The 25,288-nt window shown below is 45.8% G+C and overlaps 1 protein-coding gene across 1 annotated transcript in view; it reads right to left on the reverse strand.

Moving 5' to 3' along the window:
* LOC119458578 (aarF domain-containing protein kinase 1-like) overlaps window positions 1–25,288 on the reverse strand; it is a 63,162-nt gene that overhangs the window by 18,578 nt on the left and 19,296 nt on the right. Inside the window, exons 5-7 of the mRNA XM_037720417.2 lie at window positions 18,894–19,055; window positions 16,384–16,542; window positions 11,560–11,676 (exon numbers count right to left, since the gene is read on the reverse strand). Of these exons, the coding sequence (XP_037576345.1) occupies window positions 11,560–11,676; window positions 16,384–16,542; window positions 18,894–19,055 (438 nt within the window). The remainder of the gene's footprint in view (window positions 1–11,559; window positions 11,677–16,383; window positions 16,543–18,893; window positions 19,056–25,288) is intronic.

The following is a 25,288-nucleotide window of genomic DNA, read 5'->3' on the forward strand; positions in this document are numbered from 1 at the left end:
GTCCCTTCCACCTCACACTTCGAAAGAGTGGAGCCACCATACCACCGATATTGTAACCATCTGTAACAATGAATATTTTCATGATCCATTAGCTAATATAGTACAAGCAGGTACATTGTGAATGTACTCCTAATCAAACAATGGTACTAATTTAGCTCGTAGTTATTATTGCGATAGCAATAATATGGACACTCCAAAGCCGATTTCTGCCGTCGGCGTAGCCGTGAGGTTCCGTATGGCATCAACGGCGATGAAATCGTCGCCGCGCTCCAGACGCTATATGTGCGAGTGAAAGGGCGCGAGGGACGTGCACTTTTACAGGGAGTGAACGGCCATCGGAGAGCAAACGCGCGTTCTGCGCTGTGCTCCCTGAAGGGCTGCATAATTATGCGTCTCTTTCCTCCTTTACAATCACCATATATAGAGATGCAAACGCAACTTCTTCCGTCGCGCGAAATGCCGTGGGGGGATGGGAGGCGACGTTTAGCTGCGGCACCAAATGCGTATTATATAAAAATGTTGCAAGGCGAGAAGGTGGGTAAGATTTCCGACGTTGCTCAACGAGTGTCCCATTCTGATCTCATCGAAAATCTCCGAGCGAGAAGGTGGGTAAGATTTCCGACGCTGCTCGACGAGTGTCCCATTCTGATCTCGTCGCAAACCTCCGAGCCGCCCCCAGAGGCGCCGACAACAGTTCTGTGCGTTGCTGGTGCTGCTGCATGTACAAGTTTATACAGCTGATAAAACTACTATCCTTACTTCGTAGTACTATCCTCAACTAATTTGCTATCGCAATTGATGCTTTGCCTTTTGGGTGAAACTGCGACAAATTTTTTGTTTGATGCATTAACTAACATTGTATTAGCAGAAACATTGTAAATATACTCTTAATCAAGCCATGATACTAATCTATACTATATAATTCAAATCACAAATCGAATATCTACTACTACTATCAACTATCTACAGCGGTATGGCCACCTGCAGACCTGAACGCCACTTTAACAGCAGTCGGCAGGCGTGATCTCGGGACTGATCAATGATGAGCAACCCGTACAAACATATTAGTCGCAAGCTTTTCACCATGGCTTGCAGCCCATTACCACACCAACCAGTGGCGAATATTCATCACAGCCATACTGTCTAGGCCACTAGGCCTAATTGGCGCTTCTTCATTGGGCATCGGCCAGCTTCGGTGACTAAAGTTGCAGTTTGGTGCCAAATCGACACAGATTTATTTGTGGCAGCCGCAGAACACTTGTAAAGCCAACAAACCACCTCGTTACTTAAAGCAAATGTACGGGACGTCACCGACGCTCATGGCCACCATCTTTGCAACATGATGCACAGTGGACACTCATTCCAGATGTCATTTGCAGAGTAACATCGGTCTCTTTTTGTAGCTTTGAGCAACCAGTCACAAGACTGGAGCGGTTGGACACGTCGAAGCATGCGGCATACAGTGCTCTTCGCACCCTACGAAGATAACAAGCTCCGCACAGCACCAAAAACTCTGTTGGCCATATACGCAAATGTGTCCCATGACACGAGCAGGTGCTGCCGAGACAAATGCAGAGAGAGAGAGAGAGAGACGGCAACTAAGGGATGAAGACATGCGTTGCTTCGGCGACGTGAAGAGGAAGGAAAAACGACTGATAAGAGGGCAGCGAACACAAGGGAAGGAAAAAGGAGGCTAGGAGGGAGCCTGAAAAACCAGTCGAAGCTTTCCGTTTTTTTTCTTCCCAACACCTAAATTCTGCGTCATCCTCGACTGTGCTTCCCTACCCTTGGCACCCATTCTGCAACTCTAATAGACCTCCAAAAATCTGCTCTCCCCCCCCACCGCCCAACCCAATTACGTGATGTGCCAAAGTCTATCTCTTTTGCTTAATGCCAACTACCGACTACCACCATTTGCCAAGATCTCTAATTCACACAGCTCTATACCCGACTCTTTCACACTACGCCTAGCAATTTTCGTTCCATCACTCACTGCACAGTTCATAATTTCTCAAGCTCCTTTGTTAACCTCCCTTGTTTCTGCCCCATATGTAATTACCAGTAAAATAAGATGACCATACACATATGGTCAACGCCAGACTTTTCGTAAACTCCCAATCATTTGGAAGCTTCCATGGTACTGCCTGTCGATGGCACTTCCCACCAATCTCATAGAGCTAATGTAGAGTGCAGTCCACTTATAACGATATCAAGAAAACCTAAAAATATGATCGTTATAACTGATGATTGTTATATTTGGGCTGCCATAAAAAAAGCTGCCGAACGTACCTTTGTAGCTCCAAACCCAAATTCGTCAGTTGCACTAAAGAATAGATGCAGAAAGTAGGCTGTGAAAAATGAAACCTTATTTCTAGCTCAAATGAGCCTGTCAAGCGTTAGGCACACTAAAATAGTCTGAAATCTGCACTTGCTTTTGTGGCAGTTTCAGCCTCACAATCGCGGTTTGCGTCGCTTCCAGCTGCTGCGCGAACACTGGCGACAATCCTTAAGCGTACATAGAGTCAATTAACGAGTCGATCGAATACAGTGCAATATGTGTGGACATGGAGGACAGGTTGAAAGAGCCACTGTCAATCTCGTTGTCACTGTCACTGCTGCCGTCACCACCGTCGCACAACGCTGCCATCCTCTGTGATCGCCTCGTTGGTGATCTCGTCGCACAACAAGGCAGCATTGTCTGCAGTCACAAACTACTTTATCGTGCTCCCTAGAGCTCAGTTATGCCAGTGGCTTCAACCGTGTCAGTCTCACTTCAGTGAATGGGGGGGGAGCAGGTTCATCCTAGCGCACAAAGTCCGCCTTTTTGAAGCAGTTGTGTATGGTGGACTGTTTCACTTGGTACAATAAACGAAGTGCACGACCTTCAAAAGGCTGATCTCCAAATCAGGGGGCCTGTCTGCATGGCCCCGACATGCCAGGAGCTGAGTAGTCAATGACTAAGATGAGCCACTCAAGCATGTGCCACCAATACAGAGCTTTGAAATTGGCTATCATGCCGGCGTCCAATGGCTGCAAGCCTGCCATCGTATTGGGAGGCAGGAACATCAACTCGACAAATGTTAGCTTCGGGTTAACGCCGTGTGCACTACAGTTGTCAAGTAGCAATACCACTTTTCTCCCTTGACTTTCAATTATGTCGTCCAAATCAAGCAGCCATTCCTCGATCAGGTCACGGGCCATCCACGCCTTCTTATTCCTGCGATAGTGGACCGGCATGTGTTGGTTCTTGAAGCATGCTGGCTTCTTTGATTGCCCGATCACGAAAGGCTTGAGGCAATGGCTCCCGTCCATGTTAACGCACAAAAACACAGTCATCCTAAGTTTGGAGTGCTTCTCACCGGAGCATGGATCTCCCTAAAGAGCGTGCAGTCATCAGCAGTTTCATCACAGTTGTACATGTCCTCCTCCACGTAGCGCTCCAGCACGCCGGGCAGACTTCACTTGTGATCCAAAGACACCACTTCCCCCACCACATTTTTATAAACTTTATAAACAATACCGTGACAATGTTTAAATCACTAGATCCAGTGTCCTCCAGGTTCCAAATTCGGCCGTCCGTCCAAGAAGAAAAGCCAAGTTTCTCGCCTTTGTAGCAAATATTGGCCCGCCGATAGGCACATTATGGGCACGGGTTGTCAGGAACCACTGGTACGGCGTCTCTTCCGACATTGGCGTACAAGGGGTACCCAACCCTTTTCCGATAATCAGCATCGTCCCTAATAGTTCCTGCATTCATAAGCGCGGTGCTCCCGGTTTTCAGAATGGTCAATATCGTCGACTGAGTGAGCTCATATTTCTTCATGAGGGCGCTCACCTTGAAACTGTGGCGAGAGTCCTGCAAAATTTGCATGTTTGTGTCAAGCAACACAGCTTTGCGCTTTGTCGGCGCCATCTTCAAACTGGGCTGTCCGCTGCTTCTATGGCTTCAGCTGTGGTGCTGCTTTAACGTGCTAAGAGACTGAGTGGTGGGATGGGCGCCACCGCGCCGCTTTGCTTTTCGCCTTTTCTTTTTCTCTCTCTCACTCTTTTGGTGCGATTGTGGGCGATGCGTGAGATGCGAAAATGCAAAGCAGCTGGCACCATTTCGTGGTGCGCTGCGCCAACTTGCAATGCCCTCGGCAGCTTTCGCAATCGGTGCTCGGGCAGGACTTGTTGCGCGGTAATGGCAGCCAATATAAACTCGCGTAGCAAATATGAACTCGCGCCCCATCTCGGCATTGTTCACGTTTCAGGGGAGCTTAGCAACTGATTATTCTGCATTGAAAATTCTATCCAGATGGAAAAATTTTGATCATTATATCAGATATGCGATACCTAATGCAAAAAATTACACTCTTAAGTCGACCATCATTATTACCGATATATTGTTATATGTGGTGTCGTTTATAAGTGGACTGCACTGTATAAGGACATCCAAAACGGTATTAATGAAGCCACCATCGCCGCCATTTTGATCCTCTCGCAGCCTCAAACGAGCACTCTCGCACATCGACCTGCTGGCAGCCATAGCCATTTGTGTTTGGCCACATTGTGTTTGGTGCTGTGTGTGAGGTTCCGTATAAAGTCCAAGTGCAATAAGATCCTATCTCGCCATGCATGCCGTATGCTGTAGGTGCGAAGGTGAGCCGAGAAGGATGGTGGCCTGATGCGAACGGTCTTTCCACTCATCCAGTGTTGTGCGCACACATGAGGACAGGGGGGCAGAGGGAGTTGAGCATGCAGCAACGTAATTAAGTGCATGCTAAAGGGGCAAGCGAAGGGGGTCAGGTGACTGCACGTCTCCTTTTCAAGCCTGGCCGTCGCTGTGCATGGCGCGGCTAGGCGTGGCTCCGCAAGCCTTATCTTGGAGGTGATCTAGAGCTGGTGCAAAGCGTAGGCAAGCCAAGATGGCTGGTGGCTTCGTTTCCACTGTGTTCTCGCGTGCCTAGTGTTGGGGGTGGCATAATGAAGTTTCAATGATGTGAGGAAGCGAGAGGCAGCACGAAGCGTTTGCTCACCGCTCTTTGTGCTCTTGATCGTGGCAGCGTTGTAACAGCGAGTGTTCTTGGTCATCAAGCAAGGTCTGTTCATGTTTGCATGCGCACACGTGACACCACGTTTCTTAATTACTGTATTTACTCGCATAATAACACCTTTTTTTTCCCAAAATGTATGCACAAAGCTGGGGGGTGCGTTCATTAGGCGGGGTCAAATTTTGAACAATTTTATTTTTGTGGCCACATCTAAGAAAGTTGCAGTTTCGCCGAAAAGGCGAACCATAGATTGCGTTAGCAAATGCGTAGACAGCTATAAGAAGTGAGGATAGTACCGTATTTACACGAAGCTAGGCCGACCCCGATTCAAAGCCGACGCCCAAAAGTTGGAAACCAGAGAAAAAAAACTTACCTCGAATGTCGGCCGAACAAAAAAGTGAGGGCAGCGTTCACAAAATGAAAACAGCATTTATTGAATATGAGCATGCCGAGCTCATTCTACGTCGTCATCACCGCTAGCCTCATCGCTATCTTCCTTATTGCTGTCATCTTCAAACAGTACACTATATTCAGTACCATCAAGCGTATTAGACATGCTGAACTTTTTGAAGGAGCACAAAGTTCCTGGATAAATGCCATCCCTCGTTGTGGCGCACGCAAAAAGCATCTCTTGTTGCCCCCTCCAATGACGGACGTTTTTTTCATCGATGCCCAAGTCCTGCCCGGGCTTGAACATTTGATGATGCCTCTGCGACTAGCACAACTTTTCGTTTGAAAGCGGCATCACCTGTTCAGTGCTATTACGATAACACCACGCCGCTAGCCGATGCCCATATGACACGGGTCAAAATGGTGACGTCGCTCGTGTTGGATACTGGCGCGGCTAGTAGTGGCTGCAATACTGACTTTTCTAGATGACGCTAGATATGCACCATATTTATCAATTTCAAGTTAAAAACTGGTGTGTTCTTTAAGATCCTCGAATCTAAGCCGACCCGAGAGTTTAGGATACGAGTATATATGAAAAGAAAAAAAGCTATCGGCTCAGATTCAATTAAATATGGTAGTTTTATCGGCCGTATAAACTTTTCAAACATTCGCTAACTATGTAAATTAACAAGGCATGGTGTCAGCGCACACAGGCAAACATGAACACAGTCACACTCTATGACCGCGGACACTCGCTGTGAAAATGCTGGTGTGAGCAAGCATGGTCGCAACAGCGAGCTAAGTGACCTTCCTGCCATGTATCACTTCAATGCAAACTGAGTGGCGAGAACAGAGCACACACAAAGGTATAAGCTGCCATCGCACCTAGACTCAGCCCCTGACACTGATCGCTTTCAAGATAGGGCGCACGGCCATGCAATGCACAGTTGCTGCGCCGCCCCCCCCCCAGTGCCATGCGTGCGACGAAATACGGCACGTTTTCTCCCCGCTTTCTTCCCTTGAACACGGGAGATTGAGCCCAACCATCAGCGCCGGTGGCAAAAATGCGCCTGGAGTGTCCATATGATTGCTATCGCAATAAAAGTAGAAGACACACAGTACTATTCTGTTTCCAATACGGCGTCCGATACACCGGCCGGACACCATATCGGATGCCGAATCATACCGTGTCTCTCCTACTTCATGGCAGCAAGTTCAGGGTGCGTTCATTATGCGAGGAAAAGAAAAAACACATTTCTTAATTGGAAAAGTCGGGGGTGCATTCATTATGCGAGTAAATATGGTAGTAAGCTGTAACTGTAATTTTGTAACTAAGTTTACTGTAATTTACACTGCCTATAAAACTAACACCCAACTTTTTTTTCTTAACGCCTCTTTTCTGAGCCATCTCAATGATGCATTGTGGTGATCTGATGCTTCCTTCTTGACCCTCTCCATACGAGAAATACCTATAAAATGGTGCACTTGCTGCATGCATTTGTTTTTTCGGACTGCCCGATTCTTCAGATATTATTGCAGTCCCTAGGGAGTCCAGGAAATCGAACGATGACTGTCCCACCAAGCAATACGTGCTGTTGAATTGTGCTTCAGCTGGAAAATTTTCACTTCCTATGCAATGTAGCTCACTCTACTACGTTACATCCACTATGAACTGAATGAAAGCTGTTGTACTTTTGCTTCAGCATAATGTTTGATCGCGGACATTCCGCGATGTGAAATATTTGATAACTATAAGACAAGTATTCAGATTTAGAAATAGTTACTAATCGATTCTGGGACCTTGAATCAAATAGGACAATGCTTATCTGTTATTCAAAAGTTTTTAACATTCGCACACCCCTAGTGCGGATGTGTCCCAATATCCTATTACAGTCTAACCCATTTATAACAAACTCAACAGTTCTGCGAAAAGTGATTTTTATATCAGTAGTTCGTTGCATATGGACTCGCCCTTCAAAACGTGTGCAAATTAGCGACCCAGTTGTTGTTTTTTCACCGCAGTCTTATTACAAAGCGCTAGCAACCCTTTCGGTGATAAGTTAAGCCTTCTCGCTTCATAAAGCGACGCCCGCTGCGTGCTCACGAGTAGTGAATTAAACTGCCTTTGCAATGAATCGACTCTTCCACTGCCGGGAGAGTGCACAACCTAACCTAATTAAACCCCAAATTTAACAACACCTAAAGAAAAAACAATGACTGCAGGATAAAATGAGTTGTATTTTTCCAATGAACACATGTGGTGGTACACCGAAATCTGTCCACTCGTAACAATTTCAAAGCCTAAAAGAACTGACAAAAAGAAAAAAAAAAGAAGCCTTCAAGTGCTTCGCTTCACGTCAAAGAACTAGGTGATCGTTGCTTGCTTTTGTAGTGCATTTGATGGCTTTTTCCAAGTTTTTTACATTGTTCACATGCTCTTCTGGCAGTCCACTAGAGAATACAAGGTTCTTCAGAGCGGCAATGTACTCATTCATCGATGCAGATTCTATAGGCGCAGGTAGAAGAATGCCTTCCTCACTGTCCTCATCCGAGGATGGCGCCTCAGGACAGGCTTCTCCTCGCACTGTACAGATTGAATCATCATCAAGTTCTTCGGTTACCCACACATCATCGTCGGCAGCATGAAAGTCATCGAGGTCGTCTGTATCACTCACAAGTATAGCCTCTACGGCATCCTCCCATGTTTGCCGTACGTCCTCTCGGGCATCGGAAATGACGGCGTCTTCGAATGATGCTGGCGAAGCTGATGAACTTAAAAAGCCTGCCTTTCTGAAACAGTTTTGCATAGTTTCACGTGCGACATCCATCCATCCTTCTTTCAGCAACTGAACAGCCATCCACAAGTCGATCTTGACAATCTTGCTTTGACAGATGGGGATTGAGAATCCTCTCGATAACGCGGTGATGGTAATTAATCCTAAAGTTTTTAATTATGCCCATGTCGAGGGGCTGTAGCCTTGTGGTGGCATTGGGTGGTAAAAAAATAGCTTTGATGGCTTGCAGCTTCGAGTACAGTCAATGAGCATAGCAGTTGTCGAGGATAAGATAAGAAGGATATTCCTCTACTTTTCCACCATTTCGTCATCAAACTTTTTCAGCCACTCATCGAAAGGCGCCCGAGTCATCCAGACTATTTTGTTGCACCTGTATCGAACAGGCACAAACTGTCGGAAGCACCTCGGCTTCTTTCATTTTCCAATGATGAAAGCCTGTCGCTACCGTGCATTTTACAGCGAAGTAATACTGTTGCGTGCACTTTGCCGTTTTTTCCAGCAACTCATTCATCGCCCTTCAGCAAGTGGGTCTTGTTTGGTAACATCTGATAAAACAAATCAGTCTCATAAGCATTATAGATGTCCTGCTCGCTTAGCTGGAACACATCACTAACGTTAGCAGACAGCCAGTCATTACCCCCGTCTTCGTTGACTGCTGCTCCTTCACCAACAATTAACCTGTACATGATGCCATGGCGTTCTTTAAATCCTTGCAGCCATCCTCCTCCAGAATTGAACTCCTGATAGCCTAGAAGAAATGCAAAGTCGCTCGCTTTATTTATCAGGAGTCCACTGATAGGAATGTTCTTTCCTCTAACGTCCAAGAACCATTTGAACAGCGCTTCTTCTACGTCCTTGTATGTCGCTTCACGTAACCGCATCCGCTTGTTTTCATTGCAGCTAAGGTTGGTCAATGTGATGATGATGATGAAAATGATACGTAGCTGTGGCCTCTTTTTTGTATCGGGTGATCTATGAGAAAGTGAAATTCTGATCTTAAATTACAAGGAAACAAAAAGCTTCTAAATAGAGGACATAAAAAGAAAAGGCTTCCTGGACCACTCGGCAAATTTTCCAGTATGTCAAGTCGACCAGTGCGCTTGGTTCACGGTAGGCTTTATTCGATGCGCAGGCAGCTAGCCTCGATAGAGTTTAGCCTTGGCAAGGCAACCTTCCCTCGCCAGACATTCCAAGGCATTCTTAGCTTTGTTTGGTTCGTTGTTAGCGGTTATAGCTCTAGAGAATGGCATCAGAAAAGGTTGCTGTGCGAGAGCTGACGGCTTGGCTTCATGCTCCCTCCTTTTATTTATTTTTTTTATTTTTTTTTTTATTTCATGCTCCCTCACTGCCAGTCTGCGCCTGGAAGGATAGGATAGGAATAAACTTTATTTGTCCAGCGGTTAAGGCTGTTGGTGCCCGGGGCTAGGCTGCCAGGGGTCCATCGCCGGACCTGCGCCTGGAAAGTGATCACTTTACTCGAGGCGTCCGAAATCTGCGCACGGTGCTCGCTGATCTAGGAGCACATGCAAGCTGGCGCCCCTCTCATGATTTAGAAGGCCTGTTTCGATTTTCTTCTTTTTTTCCCTTTGTAGGCGCCATATTTGTACGGCGACCGTCTTTGAAGTGTTCGTTGTAAGAGTAGGAGGCTTTATAAAATTTTCTTTAGATCTGGACACAGTTTCAATAGGTAGGATAAGAAAATCGAAAGTGCACCAAAAATACGGTCGTTATAACTGATAGATTGTTATATCTGAGATTTGTATAAGTGGGTTCGACTGTAGTTACGAAACATGACATCAGGTACCAACAAAAAAAAAAAGAGAGAGAGAGAGAGCCCCTTGTTTGCTCTTAATCTTGTCGCTCATAAGGTCTTACGCTATTTCCCTGCTTCATACTAATGTTCTAAAAATATTCCAACTGATATGTCGTGATTAAGTTATCTCGTGATTAAGTTATCTCCGTGCTTCATCTTTGAGGTTTCTCATTATTTTGTACCAATTACAAAACTGACCGCACTTTATCTGCTTATTGCTGCATTTGAAAAATTCTTTTTTTTTACCTGAGCCTGACACTAGCCGTAATACAGTCGAATCTCATTAATTCTAACACGCTTAATTCGAACTGCCGGTTTATTCGAGCTGACGCTGTGTTCCCGTCAAAGTTGTATGTATTTCAATGGGCGAAAACGCTCGGTAATTCAAACATTCCGCGGACCGACAATGCTCTCAGCAGCGCGCCAAATAACGCAGCGGCGCCACCGACCGGCATTGCTCCGACACCGCCATAGAGCAAAAGCTTCGGAGAGACCCCTTAATGCAGCGGCGGAGGCTCAGTCCGCCAACGAAACTGCCCCCACGCCGGCAAACGCTCGCTTCCCGATAACGGCAGAAAACGAAACTTCAGGGAGCGGGCTAATCTGCGCCAGGTCGGCTGTACCGGCGGTGCCGGCACAGCGGCGGGCGCACACGGAGACAGACAGTCGAAGGTGAGGGAGCTGCAAGGGAAGTGAGAAGAGGGCGTGGGGAGCCACCGAAGCGGTGGAGTTGGCGAGGCCAAATCCGCTTCCCTGCCGCCCTCCTCCCTCACCTTCGACGGTCTCCGCGCGCGCGCGCCCGTCGCCTATGCCGTCGCCGTCCACTCCCAGAAGTTTCGTTTTCTGCCGTTATCGGGAACCGAGCGTTGGCCAGCATGGGTGGTAGCGCTCGCTATGCGCTTGCAAGCCGTGATATTTCATGCCTCGCACTGTTCGTGCATCATGCTATGATGTTCGAATACTTCAAAAATATGTCCTTCCTTTAATTAGAACTTCTTTTCATTCGAACAAATTTTCGGGCCCCTTCGAGTTGGAATTATCGAGATCCGACTGTAGCTGAAGGGTCCTACAATGGTTTGACAAGAAAATGTATGTCTTCGTGGCATGTCAATAAGAAGAAAAAAAAAAATAAGCGTCCTCCTGTCAAATGCAGCCCAACATTTACCTTTACAACAAAACCAGTGTGCAACAACAAAACCAGTGTGAAAGACAAAATAAGAAAACACTACAAAAGACGCAGACATGACGATTATGTCTCTCCTTTGTAGCCTTTGACTTGACCTCCATCCTTTACATGGCATCTAGTTTTGAGATGCAAGAGAAACTATTATGTTATCACGCCCACGTAAAAAGATCAGACGGAGCAATAAGATTTAAAAAGCTTCGTCAAACATGATCTGGCCCAGAAGATCATCAACAATAGCAGGCTGAGAGCAGTTTTCTCACTGATAAATCCTGTTTCAACTATGAGACATCCTGCTACATATTTAGAGCTAACACTGAGATTCAATATGGCAAACCAGCCAACCTCCATGGCCGATATTCCATTCTTCTCCATGTAGGCCTTGTCGTTGACCTGGCCGCCCTCGCAGAACTGCATGGTCATCACACGCCTCGTAGTCAGGTCCCAGTGGATCTCGGGCACCTGCAGTCACCAAGAAGGTGCACAGCACATCATGTCACTGTGCACTGTGTGGCACATCCAAACAAAAAATGGTGTATTAAACACAATTCAATGTTCTCACCTTGTAGTGACAGAGAAGAATTAAACACTGCCAAAACTGACAGGGAGGCAATGGCTCGTCTGCCCGACATACTGCTTGCCACAGAAAGGAGGTATTTCGTACACTACTTCCGTGCAATTCACAAACCATGTTCTATGCTGTGTTTTGCAGGGGCATCTATTATGATCTTACAATATTTTCTTTTGTTTTTCACTTTGCATGGGGCTCAGAAAATTACTTTAACATTGTTGCATTCAGTAAGCCTTTTGAAGTTATGCGAGATTTTCCGCAAATATAGCACAACAATTTTCTTTTCCGATCGTCGTTATGACATGGCTATAATGTATGCCTCGGTTTCAAACAAATCATTTGTTGAAAGTTGGGCGCTAGTGTTGCCTTGCACCTTCTTTGTCTCGTCGTTCCAATATTTTCTTTTGTTTTTCACTTTGCATGGGGCTCAGAAAATTACTTTAACATTGTTGCATTCAGTAAGCCTTTTCAAGTTATGCGAGATTTTCCGCAAATATAGCACAACAGATTTTCTTTTCCGATCGTCGTTATGACATGGCATATAATGTATGCCTCGGTTTCAAACAAATCATTTGTTGAAAGTTGGCGCTAGTGTTGCCTTGCACCTTCTTTGTCCTCGTCGTTCCAAATACACCATACTTGTTCCAAAACTGTGAGCTAAGAATTTAAACTGAGACTAAAGAGAGCACCAAGTTCATTAAAGGGGTCCTGAAACACTTTTTGGACCTAGTACAAAAACACTGCTGATCTGTAGAAGAGGCTCCTGTGGACATGTGAGCCAAATATTACTGAACTACATGTAGCAGGGAATTTACAATCTCGTGTCAAACACGGTGCAAAGTCACTGCTCTCGCCCCCGCAATGTCGTCGTGCAGCGTTATCACAGTGCAGCTATACACACAAACAGCTGTTCAGCTGATCTCGTGATTACGCGAACATTCTCAGTAACACTATTATTGCTCATTTTAAGTTAAATAAATGAAAAATATGTATATCTGCGAATCTCGCAATCTGTACAGTGCAAGTAAGTCTACACACATGAAACGTTTCAAGTAGCTGAGTTTGCTGCAGTGGCCTCCCAGATAGCAGCGGTGTGTTGCATAGCATAGTCTACCCTTTCGCCGGCGAGACACTCCAACTTATGGGCAGGGCTTTGCCCCATTGCCTTCTCCCCTATGTAGTTTCCAGCGTGCTAGTGAAGACGAAATGAGAGAGAAAGCCGTTCATCAGTGCGATAACTACGTCTAACTCCGCTAATATTTTAAGGATACGAACAATTCTTGCGGCAGAAGTTTCATGGGGAGACATACTTTGAGCGCGAGGTCATTCTACAATTGGTTCGAAAAATGTTTTAGGACCCCTTTGATAATAAATTACCCTTCTAAAACACCGAAGGGCTGCTCCTATTTCGAGAGGTGCTTCGGTAAGCCAGAAAAATCAATGGCTGTTGTGTTTCAGAGAGTCGCCGCTGCAAAGCATGGGACTGTTACGTGAATTTCCGCAGCACACGAGAGGGCTTGAGTATATTGCCCAGTCCCAAGAAACATAATACAGTCGAATCCCCCTACAACGAATGCCGCTTCAACGAAATTTCCGCCACAGCGAAAGTTATATGATTCCCCGTCAGCTTCCCATAGAAAGTATTACAAAAAAAGCCTCCATAACGAAGGCGTTTTATTCGGTATTTCCGATTCAATGAACTTTTCAAGAACGAATTTGGGACTGAATTGAAGTTCGAACTGCCAAGTAGTCAAATTAGAAGGCCCTTCCAAAGCTGCGACGATCGTATGTCCGCTTGAGCGATGTTTTTGCGAACGAAATCAAGTTTAAAGTACCGATTTACGCCACTACAATGCCACGCGTGGTCATCAGAGACTGCACGAGATCACCACAATCACTGCCGTTTTCTGTGGTGTGTGTGCCCGGTCAAAATGGCTACACCAACGAAGAAGTGTAAATTTCTCTCTCTCGAGAAAGCACATATGATCGCCGAGGCAGAAAGCGGAAGGAAAAAATTTCACAGTTTCGCTCGAAAGGCGAAGCATCGATTACAATAGCAGATTAGTAGACAGCTGTATGAACTAAGGATCGTAGTTTTATCGGTCATATAAACTTGTAAACATTCGCTTACTAACTAATTTACCAAGCACAGATAAACATGAATACATCTCACTCGATGACTGTGGAAACTCGATGTCAACACGCTGGATTGAGAAGGCGGGGCAATAGCAGCAAGCTAATTGACCTCCGTGCCGTCTCTCGCTTCAACGCGAACTAACATTGAAAGCACAGCGCACACAACTCTACCAGCACTAGTTGCACTTTGCCCACATCGCAGATCGCTTTGAAGATGAGGCCCACTGTCATGACTCAGATGCCGGTGACACACTAGAACGAAACAGAAGTTCGCGGAGCATTCGAAACCGTGCGAGCGCTCGAGGCACGCGAACTGACAGTGTACTCCGCGAGGGAGAAGCAACAAAGCAGCATTATCGACGTGGCTCTTGGACTGGAAGGCGCTTTGTCAGCTATGCTCTGACGACTGGAAGTGCGGACAGCCCGGCCACGAAGCTCGTGACGCTGGCAAGGCCCGGGCGTGGCTGTAGACCTCGGAGACATCCAGGCGAGGCTCTGAGACCGGCTGCTGCTGCTCACGGTGGTTCCGGTCTTCTTCGCAAGAATCCCAGTTCCTCGGCCAAGGCCGATCAACCGATAATCACCGTGACACCTGGTCACCATGCAGATCGACGAAAGGCGAAGAACGCTTCGTGAAGCCTAACCAGGCAATTGACATGTCAGCGGCGGCTACCGGGGCACCAGCCACGTACTCGGTCAGGTTGACGGAACCGCGAGTAGTCGGCACTTACTGGCACCAGCAACACTCCGGACGAACACGACGTGGAGTCGACAAAAACTTCAAACCTACAGTCCTTAAGAACCCGTATTTCTACATTGCGACGCAGTTAGGCCGAATCTAGGGTGGCCAGACTTTGATGCGAATCAGGGCTAGGACCAATGCAGAGACTTGAGACGGAACTAGGCTCCGAAACCGAGATAGAGTTTTTCTTGGTAGTTTTGTATGTAGTCTGAGCTTTGTATTGAATATTCAGTGAGCATTTTTGTTGAATTATGGTTTTAGTTTTGTGCGCCTTATACTTGTCCCGATCTTGTGCATATTAAATCCTAATCCTTGTTTGCTGTGCTGCCAGTCGTTAACGCCTGTGTGCAAGCCTCCTGCTCCCAAGTAGAGGTGACACCCGCCCGGGCGCGCACTTTGTGCACTGGCGCAAATTGCTTTCAAGATACGGCAGGCCGCGCCGCAGCCGCTCTTGTCAACATGACGCCAACGTCTCGTCGTCAGGGGGAAATGACAACCTGCTAGACACACCGACTCCGGCGACTGCTTTGAAAGTAATGGATCCTTTTGACCGCCTCTTAAAAGTTATCAGAGCCCACAACAATGACATTGCGATGTCTTTTTCAACGGACTGCGAGACTCGCGTATCGGCTTTGCTTGCCATGAAGCACAAGAAATCCAGGCTGACCGACTTCTGGAAATAAAACTTGCAGTAAGCGCAAGCTTGGCAAGTTTGCCGACTGTCATAAATATGCAACGAAACTGTGATACTTCAAACCGCTTCATTGCGACGGTGCATGTGCTGCAAAATTAGTGTTTCAGCGATCGGCCGGGCACGCGCTTTGAGTTATGCGTCGGCCACAATGTGCGAAAAATTCTGTAACAGGGGCGCGAAATGCATTCTCTCGTGAAGTTTATTTATTGACCGCCTTTATTGACATTTATAGACACTTTATTGACTGCCTTCGGTACGTCTCAACCTTTGCCTCCACGCCATCACAAAGATTTCCCGGACAGTGGTTTTGGCCTCATTCGCGGCTTTGCCGTTTGGCATCCATTATACATACTAATTTCACGTCAACGAAGTTTCTTTTCAGAACGAAATTTTTCGTGTGTCCCGTGAATTTCGTTGTAGTGGGACTCGACTGTATTGTCTTTGTCTTGTCTTCCTGTCATACCTGTCAAAGGCATCCCGATGCTACGAGTGCCAAACATCGCAGTTCAAGAAAAAAAGTGATCTTTCAAGGAGGCCTAATGCAGCCCATCAAACGGATCACTTTGATGTCACGGATTTCAGAGTATCTTTTTGTGTTTGGACATTTGTGGCACAGTAAAAGTTCTTAAAACTTTCCAAGTTTAGCCTTTGGCTCTGTGAGAATACAGTAAAAAATTAAATATTATGTCAAGCTGAGATGGTGCAGGAAGTTCAAGGCGTCACTTGTCTTATCATCTTTGCCTCTCTTCTGGTTCACCAGGCCTCTTGTCATGGTAAGAGCATTTTATTATTATTTTTCTTTTTGTAAAAGGGCAATGTACTAATGCAGCTCAAGTAACTTTTTATCTTTAGTGTCCCATTATGTTACTTCTTTTGAATTGTGAAAGTGTGGAGTTGAAGGAGAAAGGTGTGGGGTCATGATTCGATTTGGCTGGTCGCTTAACCCAGAAGTGGTGCCTGTAGAACCAAGCTTGGGAACTTCTGCTCTAGGCCTTAACACCCTTAGACATCAAAGGCCGGACCTACCTCGAGCCAGGGGAAGTGGGAGAACATGCGATGAACTCGCTCCGTGTTGTGTGCCTCGTTGACGAAGTCCAGCTCCAGTGGAAGGTTGCGCTTTGTCTCCTCTGCCAGCCACATGAGCGAGAACTCCGGGAAGATCTTGGCCACAATGTTCACCAGCAGCTGCGAGAGAACAAGACGAGATGCACACGACTGTCCCACACTAACAGGAAATTCGGCTAATTCCTAAGCACATTTGCGAACTATTAGCAAACTGCATGTTTTTCTGCATTTCCTGTAGGAATTATTTCAATGTGTTCCCAAATTATTAGTTTCTAAAAGCTTTCTGCTTGGCCACTACACATACAGCCCGTATAGCATCACAGTAAAGTCTAACAGAAAGAATACACAATTGAGCAGGTTGATAACCCATACTATCAACAGAGCAGCTGACTCGATCAGAAGACATACAAATTCCTTGTCACCTCGTTTGCATTGGTCTTTGGCTTGTGTGCTGGTTTGCTGAAAGTTCAGTAGGTCCACTACAATTCATTAGCATAGACATGAGCCTCCAAGATCTCTGGCATGGTGCAACATGCCATACTGAGGATCTCGTAGACGATTTGGCCAGCTAGTTAATGGCCACAAGGTCAAGCTACAGGTGGCAGCACCGTCATCACATTAGTGTGGATAGGCAGTCGGCAGCATGCACCGAAATGTAAATGGTGGCATTTTGCTGTTAGCGATTTCGGTTGACAGCCCATTTCAGAATGAGCTGACTGCAGTGAACTGATACTATACTGCCGTCTGATGCCAAATTTTGCATGAAATGTGCAGAACGTTCATGTGATAGAAGTGCGAACTGTCATTCAACCAAGGACTAGCACTTAGGAACACAGTCTGTGTTTTGGCACTTCCTTAGTCCTTTTTTGTGAGTGTTAGGTTTGCGTTTGCCTGCTAAACAAGGTACATCACTGCGTGCGACAGCGTGTTCGCAGAATCGGCATGGTGCTGCACACATTATTTTCACCACAGTAACATTGTGGTATAGTAAATGTACCAGTTTCTTACTTGAATATAGGTGGAACAAGAACATAGGTCGACCTCTATATATTTAACTGGCCAAGAAATAAAAAGATAGTATTCGAATATAGGTCAACCACCATCTTCTTTAGAAACAATGAAAAACTTTCTACATGACACACCTTAATTTAATGTAAGCTTGGCTACTAAATCTCGCTAATCGGTGCCACAAGCTGCATCCTCGTCAGAGCTGCCGGAGAAGTCGTCCCCGTCGGATGCTTCGCAGGTGTCCTCGGCATCCCGAAAAACGTCATCCGCCGTGTCGTCGAGTGCGTCGTACATGCGGCCTTTTCTAAAGCCAGTCTGGATAATCTCCGGACTGACTTCACAGCATGCGCGACAAATAAACGCCATTAGCTCGTTGCTTGCTATTGCTAGCTTTGCTCACAAACACAGTCGACGCCCATTAATTCGACCCTGACAGGACCTCCGAAATCGATGGAATTATCTGGCAGCTCGAATTAAACAAGATGCAGAAAAAACATCGAAACACACCGCTAATTGATTTGGTAGTGCTTGCCCGATTCTAACATGCTCCAAAATCAAATGCTCGCCCGCTTTCTATGTGTCCAATGTAGAAAACAAACGTAGAGATAACATTAAAGTTCCTAGACAAAGTAGAAATTTAACGTGCACCTGATCTTTTAGCAAGAAACTTGAGCAAGGGTCTAATATGTGTTGCTCCATGGCAGTCGATTTCCTAGAGTCAGCTTCGCCGCAATACATCCTTGTTCTGCAGTAAGCATACAGATGCCATGAAGGCAGTCTTGGTTTTGTAGATGACAATTATGTACCCAATTTTCGTGAAAAAACGAAAAAGAATGTTTGCGTTAGAATCAGGTAAATGCCGTAATCAGACATTATTAGCAACGGTTAATGCCTCAAAATCTTCCTAGAGCAGGCCGGAAATCGGCGTTTTCGATGGGAAATATGCAATGTTGAACACATTCACAGTTCCCGAAGCTCTGCCGAGACAGACACTACCACTAAAGGGGTTGCGCTATTGGGGTCACCGTAAGGGTCAGGCGTGTGCGTGCTGACGCATAAGTTCGGATTATCCGGCGAAGGTCAATTTTAGGATTTAAATAACGCAAGTTTGGGGTCATAGAAATGAACGAGCACAAGCCAGGACCTTCATTCAGGATCAAATTAACCAGAGTTGAATTAACGGAAGTCTACTGTGTAGGCCAATGGCTCATTTTGGGTAACAGTTCCAAAAAAAAAAAAAAAACAGGTTGAACTATATTCAAACAAATACAGTAATTTGCTTTTTGGGGCTGTGGTCGTTTACTATTATTCTGGGTGACTTGCATTCAAGGAGTGTTTTTTTTTTTTTTTTTTCCTGACCTTCCGTACTTGAGGGCTTGGCTTAGAATCACGGCTGGGCTAGGTTCGAGTAAGTACGGTAGTACCGTTTCTCACGCTGAGCACGAATTTGTCAGCGTACCCACCTCCATGGTGGCCATATCGATGAGGGAATTCCCCAGCACAGACGGGTGTTGCACTTTGACAGCCACCGTCTCACCCGAGGAACGCAGGGTCGCACGGTGGACCTGGGCCAGGGATGCAGCCCCGATGGGCTGCTCCGAGAAAGTGGAGAACACCTCCTCCGGCTGTCTTAGAGTCCACGAGAGATCAAAAACAAGGGGAGGGGGGGCACAGTTAGAAAACAGAATAGCACTACACGCATGCAATGACGAAAAAAGAAATCAAAGTTCTTATTTACAGAAACACCACATTAGAGCATTCCCTTACTGAAAGGCATGCCAATCATGATAGCGACAGAGGTGATAACGAGACCATTTGGCAATGGCCTGTCTTGGGTGTCACTTACTTAAACAAATGTTTTTTTTTGTACATTGACAGTTGAGGATCATCAGACTAGTGCTGACTCTCAATAGAAAGATCACAGATGTGAAATTATGCAGTGTAGCTCTAACAGTATGCACGCAAGATGATGCACAAACTGCTGTTTTATCATCCTCATAAGACAAACTGCATATACATGATCCACAAAGAACAAGCAAAAAAGAAAAGATGCGAAACCCGCCTGCTCGTTCACACACAGGGCCACTTGCTTTGTCTCGATTTAGCAATGTGATTTTCTTGTCCTTCAGGTCAATAGAAATATTTCCCACTTCTTTTAGTTATTTTTGCGCGTCAACACTGTAGCCTGTTCTAGCAAAGCTGTACAACCATATCTAGCGCAATGCGTGGACACATTCCCTGTTGACAGTACACAAATTATTGTCTTATGTAGGTGCTCACTGACATATCAACTAGCTTTCCTAATGTACGAAGCTCCACAGTCCCTTCCCCACCTTCTCCCATACCACAGCCGAGGGACTGTGCCAGGTTCTCAGGACAAGCCCTGTCTCCTTTCTTTTTCTCCTCCTTTTTTTGCTGCGTGGCGAATGTACAGTGGCAGCATTGAAGGATTTACGTAAGTTGCGTTTCATGGTAAGCAATGCAGCTAGAAGTGCATTTGTGGATGTGACCTTAACTATGTGGCTGGCAGCGGAGCTTCAACAAATGGGAGCGCATGCGGTGCCTGGTTTGAAATTTAAGCCATTTTCTAGGCGAGCAGTGCTGTAATATTTTGCAGACCTGATCATCAGCGCCTGCAGTATACGCTGAGCTTGTCTGTTCAAAATGGCTGAACCAGGCGAGGGGCACTTTATGCTCGTGTGGACAGAAAGCTACGAAATGCCAAAATTTGCAAGCATGAGCACGTATATCTGATACGATCTGAGTGCCTTCTGATGGCTAATTGGCCCGATCTCTGCACATGCTTTCGCACTTTGCGTAAGCAGTCCTTCTGTCCCAGTTCCCTCCATCTGCTTCATGTTAATCGTTTTGATCAGTCATGTCGACATGGACGACCCTTGTACCGATAAAGACCGCACTTACAGCTCACTATAACTGCGTGCCATGGAAAGCATGTGCAAATCAAGGCGCCGACCCCAGACGAATTGTTCACAAAATATACCAAATACTTGAAAAACGTAGTACAGTCACCAACCAATAATTCACACATGTTCGATTATTCAGACTGCTTCAAAGCATTGCCACTGGCCCCACAGACTTAATGTATAAGGACAAGAGAAATTTCAAACATACAACGCCACCTTTCTATAATTCAAACTCTGCCTGCACAAAACGAGCAGAAATATTAATTCTGGTAGAGGCGTGCACACACCTAGTTATCGCACGCTTACAACTACAGTTGTGCAAGTACCAAATAGTACATTTTGAATTGAATATCAAATGAAATGAAGAAAAAAAAAGACGAATATCAAATCAAATATCAGAAAATTTCCCCCAAAATTTAATGCTTACTAATTTTATGCAAGAAAATATGGTGCTGCCCATGCTTAGGAGTCTCCGCGCATTGCATAGCAAGAGTGTAGCGAATTATCAGTAACATAGGTACACAGAAATCAAGCTATACAGTACGGTCTATTTATTAATTTATTTATTGCAATACTCAGGGCCGAAGTGGCATTACAGAGGTGGGTACACTCTGTTTATAGAATCACAATAATGAAAGCAACAACATAGTTATATATGGGAAAAATATATATATAATAAAACAAATAAATAACAGAGTAGGTCATTCTAACAGGTCAATACCAAAGGCCTTGAATGGCAATACTGTAAGCAACATTATTATACATGTAAAATACAAAAATTGTAAAATTAACAAATAGCTGCACAGGTTATTCCGAGAAGTGGTCAACAACTGCAGCCTTGAATGACTGCACATCTTCAATGCTGCCAATGGCACTGGGAAGGTGGTTCCATTCTGAGCTGTTTTTGGTATACAGTTGAGTACCGCTACAACGAAACTCACGGGACATGCAAAAAGTTTCGTTGTGGCGGAACTTTGTTGACACGAAATTAGTACGTATATACGTACGCCAAACGGCAAAGCCGCGAACGAAACCGAAACCATCATCCGGGAAATCATCACAATGGCATGGAGGCAAAGGTTGGAAGGTACCGAAGGCGGTCAATAAAGTGTCAACTTCACGAGAGAACGCATTTCGCGCCGCTGTTACAGCATTTTTCATACATTGTGGCCGACGCCTAACTCAACGCACATGCCCGGCCAATCGCGAAACAGACGTTTTGCGGCACATGCACCGTCGCAATGAAGCGGTTTGAATTATCACAATTTCACTGCATATTTATGACAAAGTCTGGAAACTTGGCAAGCTTACGCTTACCAGAAGTTTTATTTCCAGAAGTCGGTGAGCCTGGATTTCGTATGCTTCACGGCAAGCAAAAGCGTTACGCGAGTCTCACAGTCCGTTAAAAGAGCCATCGCAATGTCACTGTCATGGGCTCTAATAACTTTTAAGACGAGGTCAAAAGGATCCAATACTTTCAAAGCAGTCGCCGGAGTCAGTGTGTCTAGCAGGTTTTCATTTTCCCCAGACGACGAGACGTTGGTATCATGTTGACAACAGCGGCTGCGGTGCGGCCGCCGTATCTTGAAAGCAATCTGCGCCATGCACAAAGTGTGCACCCACGCAAGCCTCATCTTCAAAGCGATCTGCGATGTGGGCAAAATGCAACTAGTGCTGGTAGAGTCGTGTGCGCTGTGCTTTCGACGTTTAGTTTGCGTTGAAGCTAGAGACGGCACGGAGGTCAATTCGCTCGCTGCTATTGCTGCGCCTTCTCATTCCAGCGTGTTGACTCCGAGTTTCCGCAGTCACTGAGTGAGATGTGTTCATGTTTACCTGTGCCCGCATGACACCGTGCTTGTGTTGTTTAGTTAGTAAGCGAATCTTTACAAGTTTATACGGCCGATAAAACTACGATCCTTAGTTCGTATAGCTGTCTACTATTCAGCTACCTCAATCGATGCTTCGTCTTTTGGGCGAAACTGCGAAATTTTTTCCTTCTGCTTTCTGTCTCGGCGATCATATGTGCCTTCTTGAGAGAGAAATTTACGCTCCTTCGTTGGCGTAGCCATTTCGACCAGACACACACACCACAGAAAACGGCAGTGATCGTGGTGATCGCGTGCAGTCTCGCGCAGGCGCGTGACAACGCGTGGCTATGGATTGCAGTGGCGTAAATCGCTACTTCGAACTTGATTTCGTTGGCGAAAACCTCGTTCGAGCGGACATACGATCGTCACAGCTTTGGAAGGACCTTCTAATTTAACTACTCGGCAGTTCCCATTTCAATTCAGTCCCAGTTTCGTTCTCGAAAAGTTTGTTGAGCCGGAAATACCGAATAAAACGCCTTCATTACGGAGATACTTTTTTTCTATTACTTTCTATGGGCAGCTGACGGGGGAATCGGAAATGCTTCGTTGTTGCGGAAATTTCGTTGTAGCGGCATTCATTGTAGGGGGATTCGACTAAATGAATCATGAAACAGGTTACAATGGCAAAATGAATGGCTACTCCTACTAAAGGCAACACCGAATTAGTATGCCGGTGCTGATTGCAGCTAAGTTCTATTATTTGAAAGTCTGAAAAATATTTCTTTATCAACAGAATTCCTGTTGAATAGAATCAAATCCTTTGTTTCCGCTGAAACTAATAGAATTAGTGACGTTCCATTGTACAGAATACTAATGAAGTTTTCAGTTTAATAGTGGACCTGTGTTTTGCGGCAATCGTTTATTTAATGCATAGAAAGTTTTGCTTTCCAGTTTTTCTCCGAAATGCCTGCCGAGCAGATAGCTGAAGTTGCTTATCGTGATAGGGTTAGCCGAGATGTCATGGTTGCACACCCTTCGGTGGTTATACTCTTTGCCGAGGCTGCCACCACACCTCCGTGCATTTTCAATGTTTATCTGTATAGGCACAACCGCAATCGCGCTGAAGCCAGAATCATTAGTAGACCCGTCTCTGTACTTTTCAAGAAAGCGAAAGACAGTTTGCGACACAGTGTGGGAACGATTTTTTTTTACTACTTGTAGAATAAAGCAACTTGTTTTCTGGAGAATCCACAATTACAGACTCCTGATTATTCTGACTTTCAAGCGGTACCTGTAGAGTCCAAATTATATATCAATGACTGAACTACAGTCAAACCTCGATTTAACAAAATTCGTGATGTAACGAACTATTTTTATTTTCCCATCTTAGTTTTAATGAATTAACGCAACCTTGATATACAGTGTAGACCGCTTATAACGTAAGTCGCCGGAGTCACGAATATCTGCACTATAAGCGGTACCGCACTATAACCAAAACAACGATTTTCAAGCCCTGCACGTATGCAAAACAAGTAGACCAAGCATGTATACAGGCTTTGTACCATCGCGCGCACATCGTGATTATGTTTTCGCCCATGAGCTGGCAAAAACATAATCGCGATGTAGCCGTTGCTCTTCAAGCTCGACAGCTTTGCGCTGAGTCAAAGCGAAACAACCGTTTGCCGCAACCGCTGCGGAAAAAAACGTGACCGCTATCGACTCGATTATGAACGGCGACTTTGCGGTGCTGAAGGCACGCGCCCGACGCACGCACCGAGTCTGGACAAATTAACTACCATTTGCTGCAACCTCTGCAGTCTAAACCGCAGTCGCTATCTATACGATCATCGATGGCGACGACGCAGTTTTTTAGGCACGCGGCCAACGCGCATACCGAGTAAAAACGAAACTATATACTCTTCGCCGCAACCGCTGCGGAGAAAACTGCGGCTGCTATCAACCCGATCGTGGTTGACTACGCAGTTACGAAAGCCCGCGGCCAACGTGGTGTTATGCGCGGCGGTAAATGCAAGAATACATGCTTTAAAGACTCAAATAGGCTCGAAGCGTTCCGGCGTTGCTGTCATTCACGTACGATTTCAACTGATGGCTGTGGCGATGCGGACTCCGCCGCTTCGTTTCGGTCGGATGCTAGCACCGTTCTTGCTCTTCTGCGTCGCACATTTGCGGCGCTCCTCGCTCGCCGAGCTCCAAAACTAGTCCGAATTAACCGATGTGCGGCCAAATAAGTCCGAACTAACGAGAGTTTGCATTGAATAATGCATACGCCGACCGCGACTAGAGGACGAGTCCGAGTTAACTTATTTTCCGAATTAACGAGGGTTGACTTAACGAGGTTTTACTGTAGCTCCAAACTAAATTTGCGGAACACTGCTTAAATTGACAGCATCGCTGGCGCGATATATCTGCACTTCACGACACGCATCGCGACGGGTGCACAGAAAGTGAAGCCGCGTTCAGTGCAATACGCACCATTGATAAGCAGCTGAGCAAAAGGTTTCTCCGTAGCCTAGACAACCTACGCGCGCATTTTTTCCCGTTCGTTTGTTCCGCAGCTCGTGCTCCTCCTTCGCATCGCCCTCGTTGATCTCCTCTCCCATCAGTGGCACCTCGTTGAGAAGCGTGCTCGCTACCGCCCTTGTTGGCGAGATTTTCCTGCGGAAGCCACATTATAACCGGTATTTCGTCTCACGCGGCTGCACTGTAAGCGGTATGGGTATACATGGAGTGCTATGGGAAAATTAACAGGAGTCTCAAAAGACCTTACTATATCCAGTCCTTCAGTATAAGCGGTTACGTTATAAGTGGTCTATACTGTAACAAAATTCTCGATATAACGAAGTTTTTCGCTCCAAGTACAACTTGGTTATATCGAAGTTTAACTGTATGTGATATTTGATTACCAAATCGAATTATTCGAACGTTCACTATTCAGTTTGTACTCGTCTATTCAACTATTCGCACACCCTATCCCCAGCTCCAGGCATTTAATAAGGAGGCCCACTTCAAAAAAGTCCAAATCTCATCGGTGAAGCACTCAACGAGATACAATTGTTCTACTGCAATGGCACAACGCTCATTTCAGAAGTTGGTAAGAGGCAGACT

Source organism: Dermacentor silvarum, chromosome 7 (genome assembly GCF_013339745.2).
Source record: "Dermacentor silvarum isolate Dsil-2018 chromosome 7, BIME_Dsil_1.4, whole genome shotgun sequence".
In the NCBI taxonomy this organism is placed as follows: Eukaryota; Metazoa; Arthropoda; class Arachnida; order Ixodida; family Ixodidae; genus Dermacentor; species Dermacentor silvarum.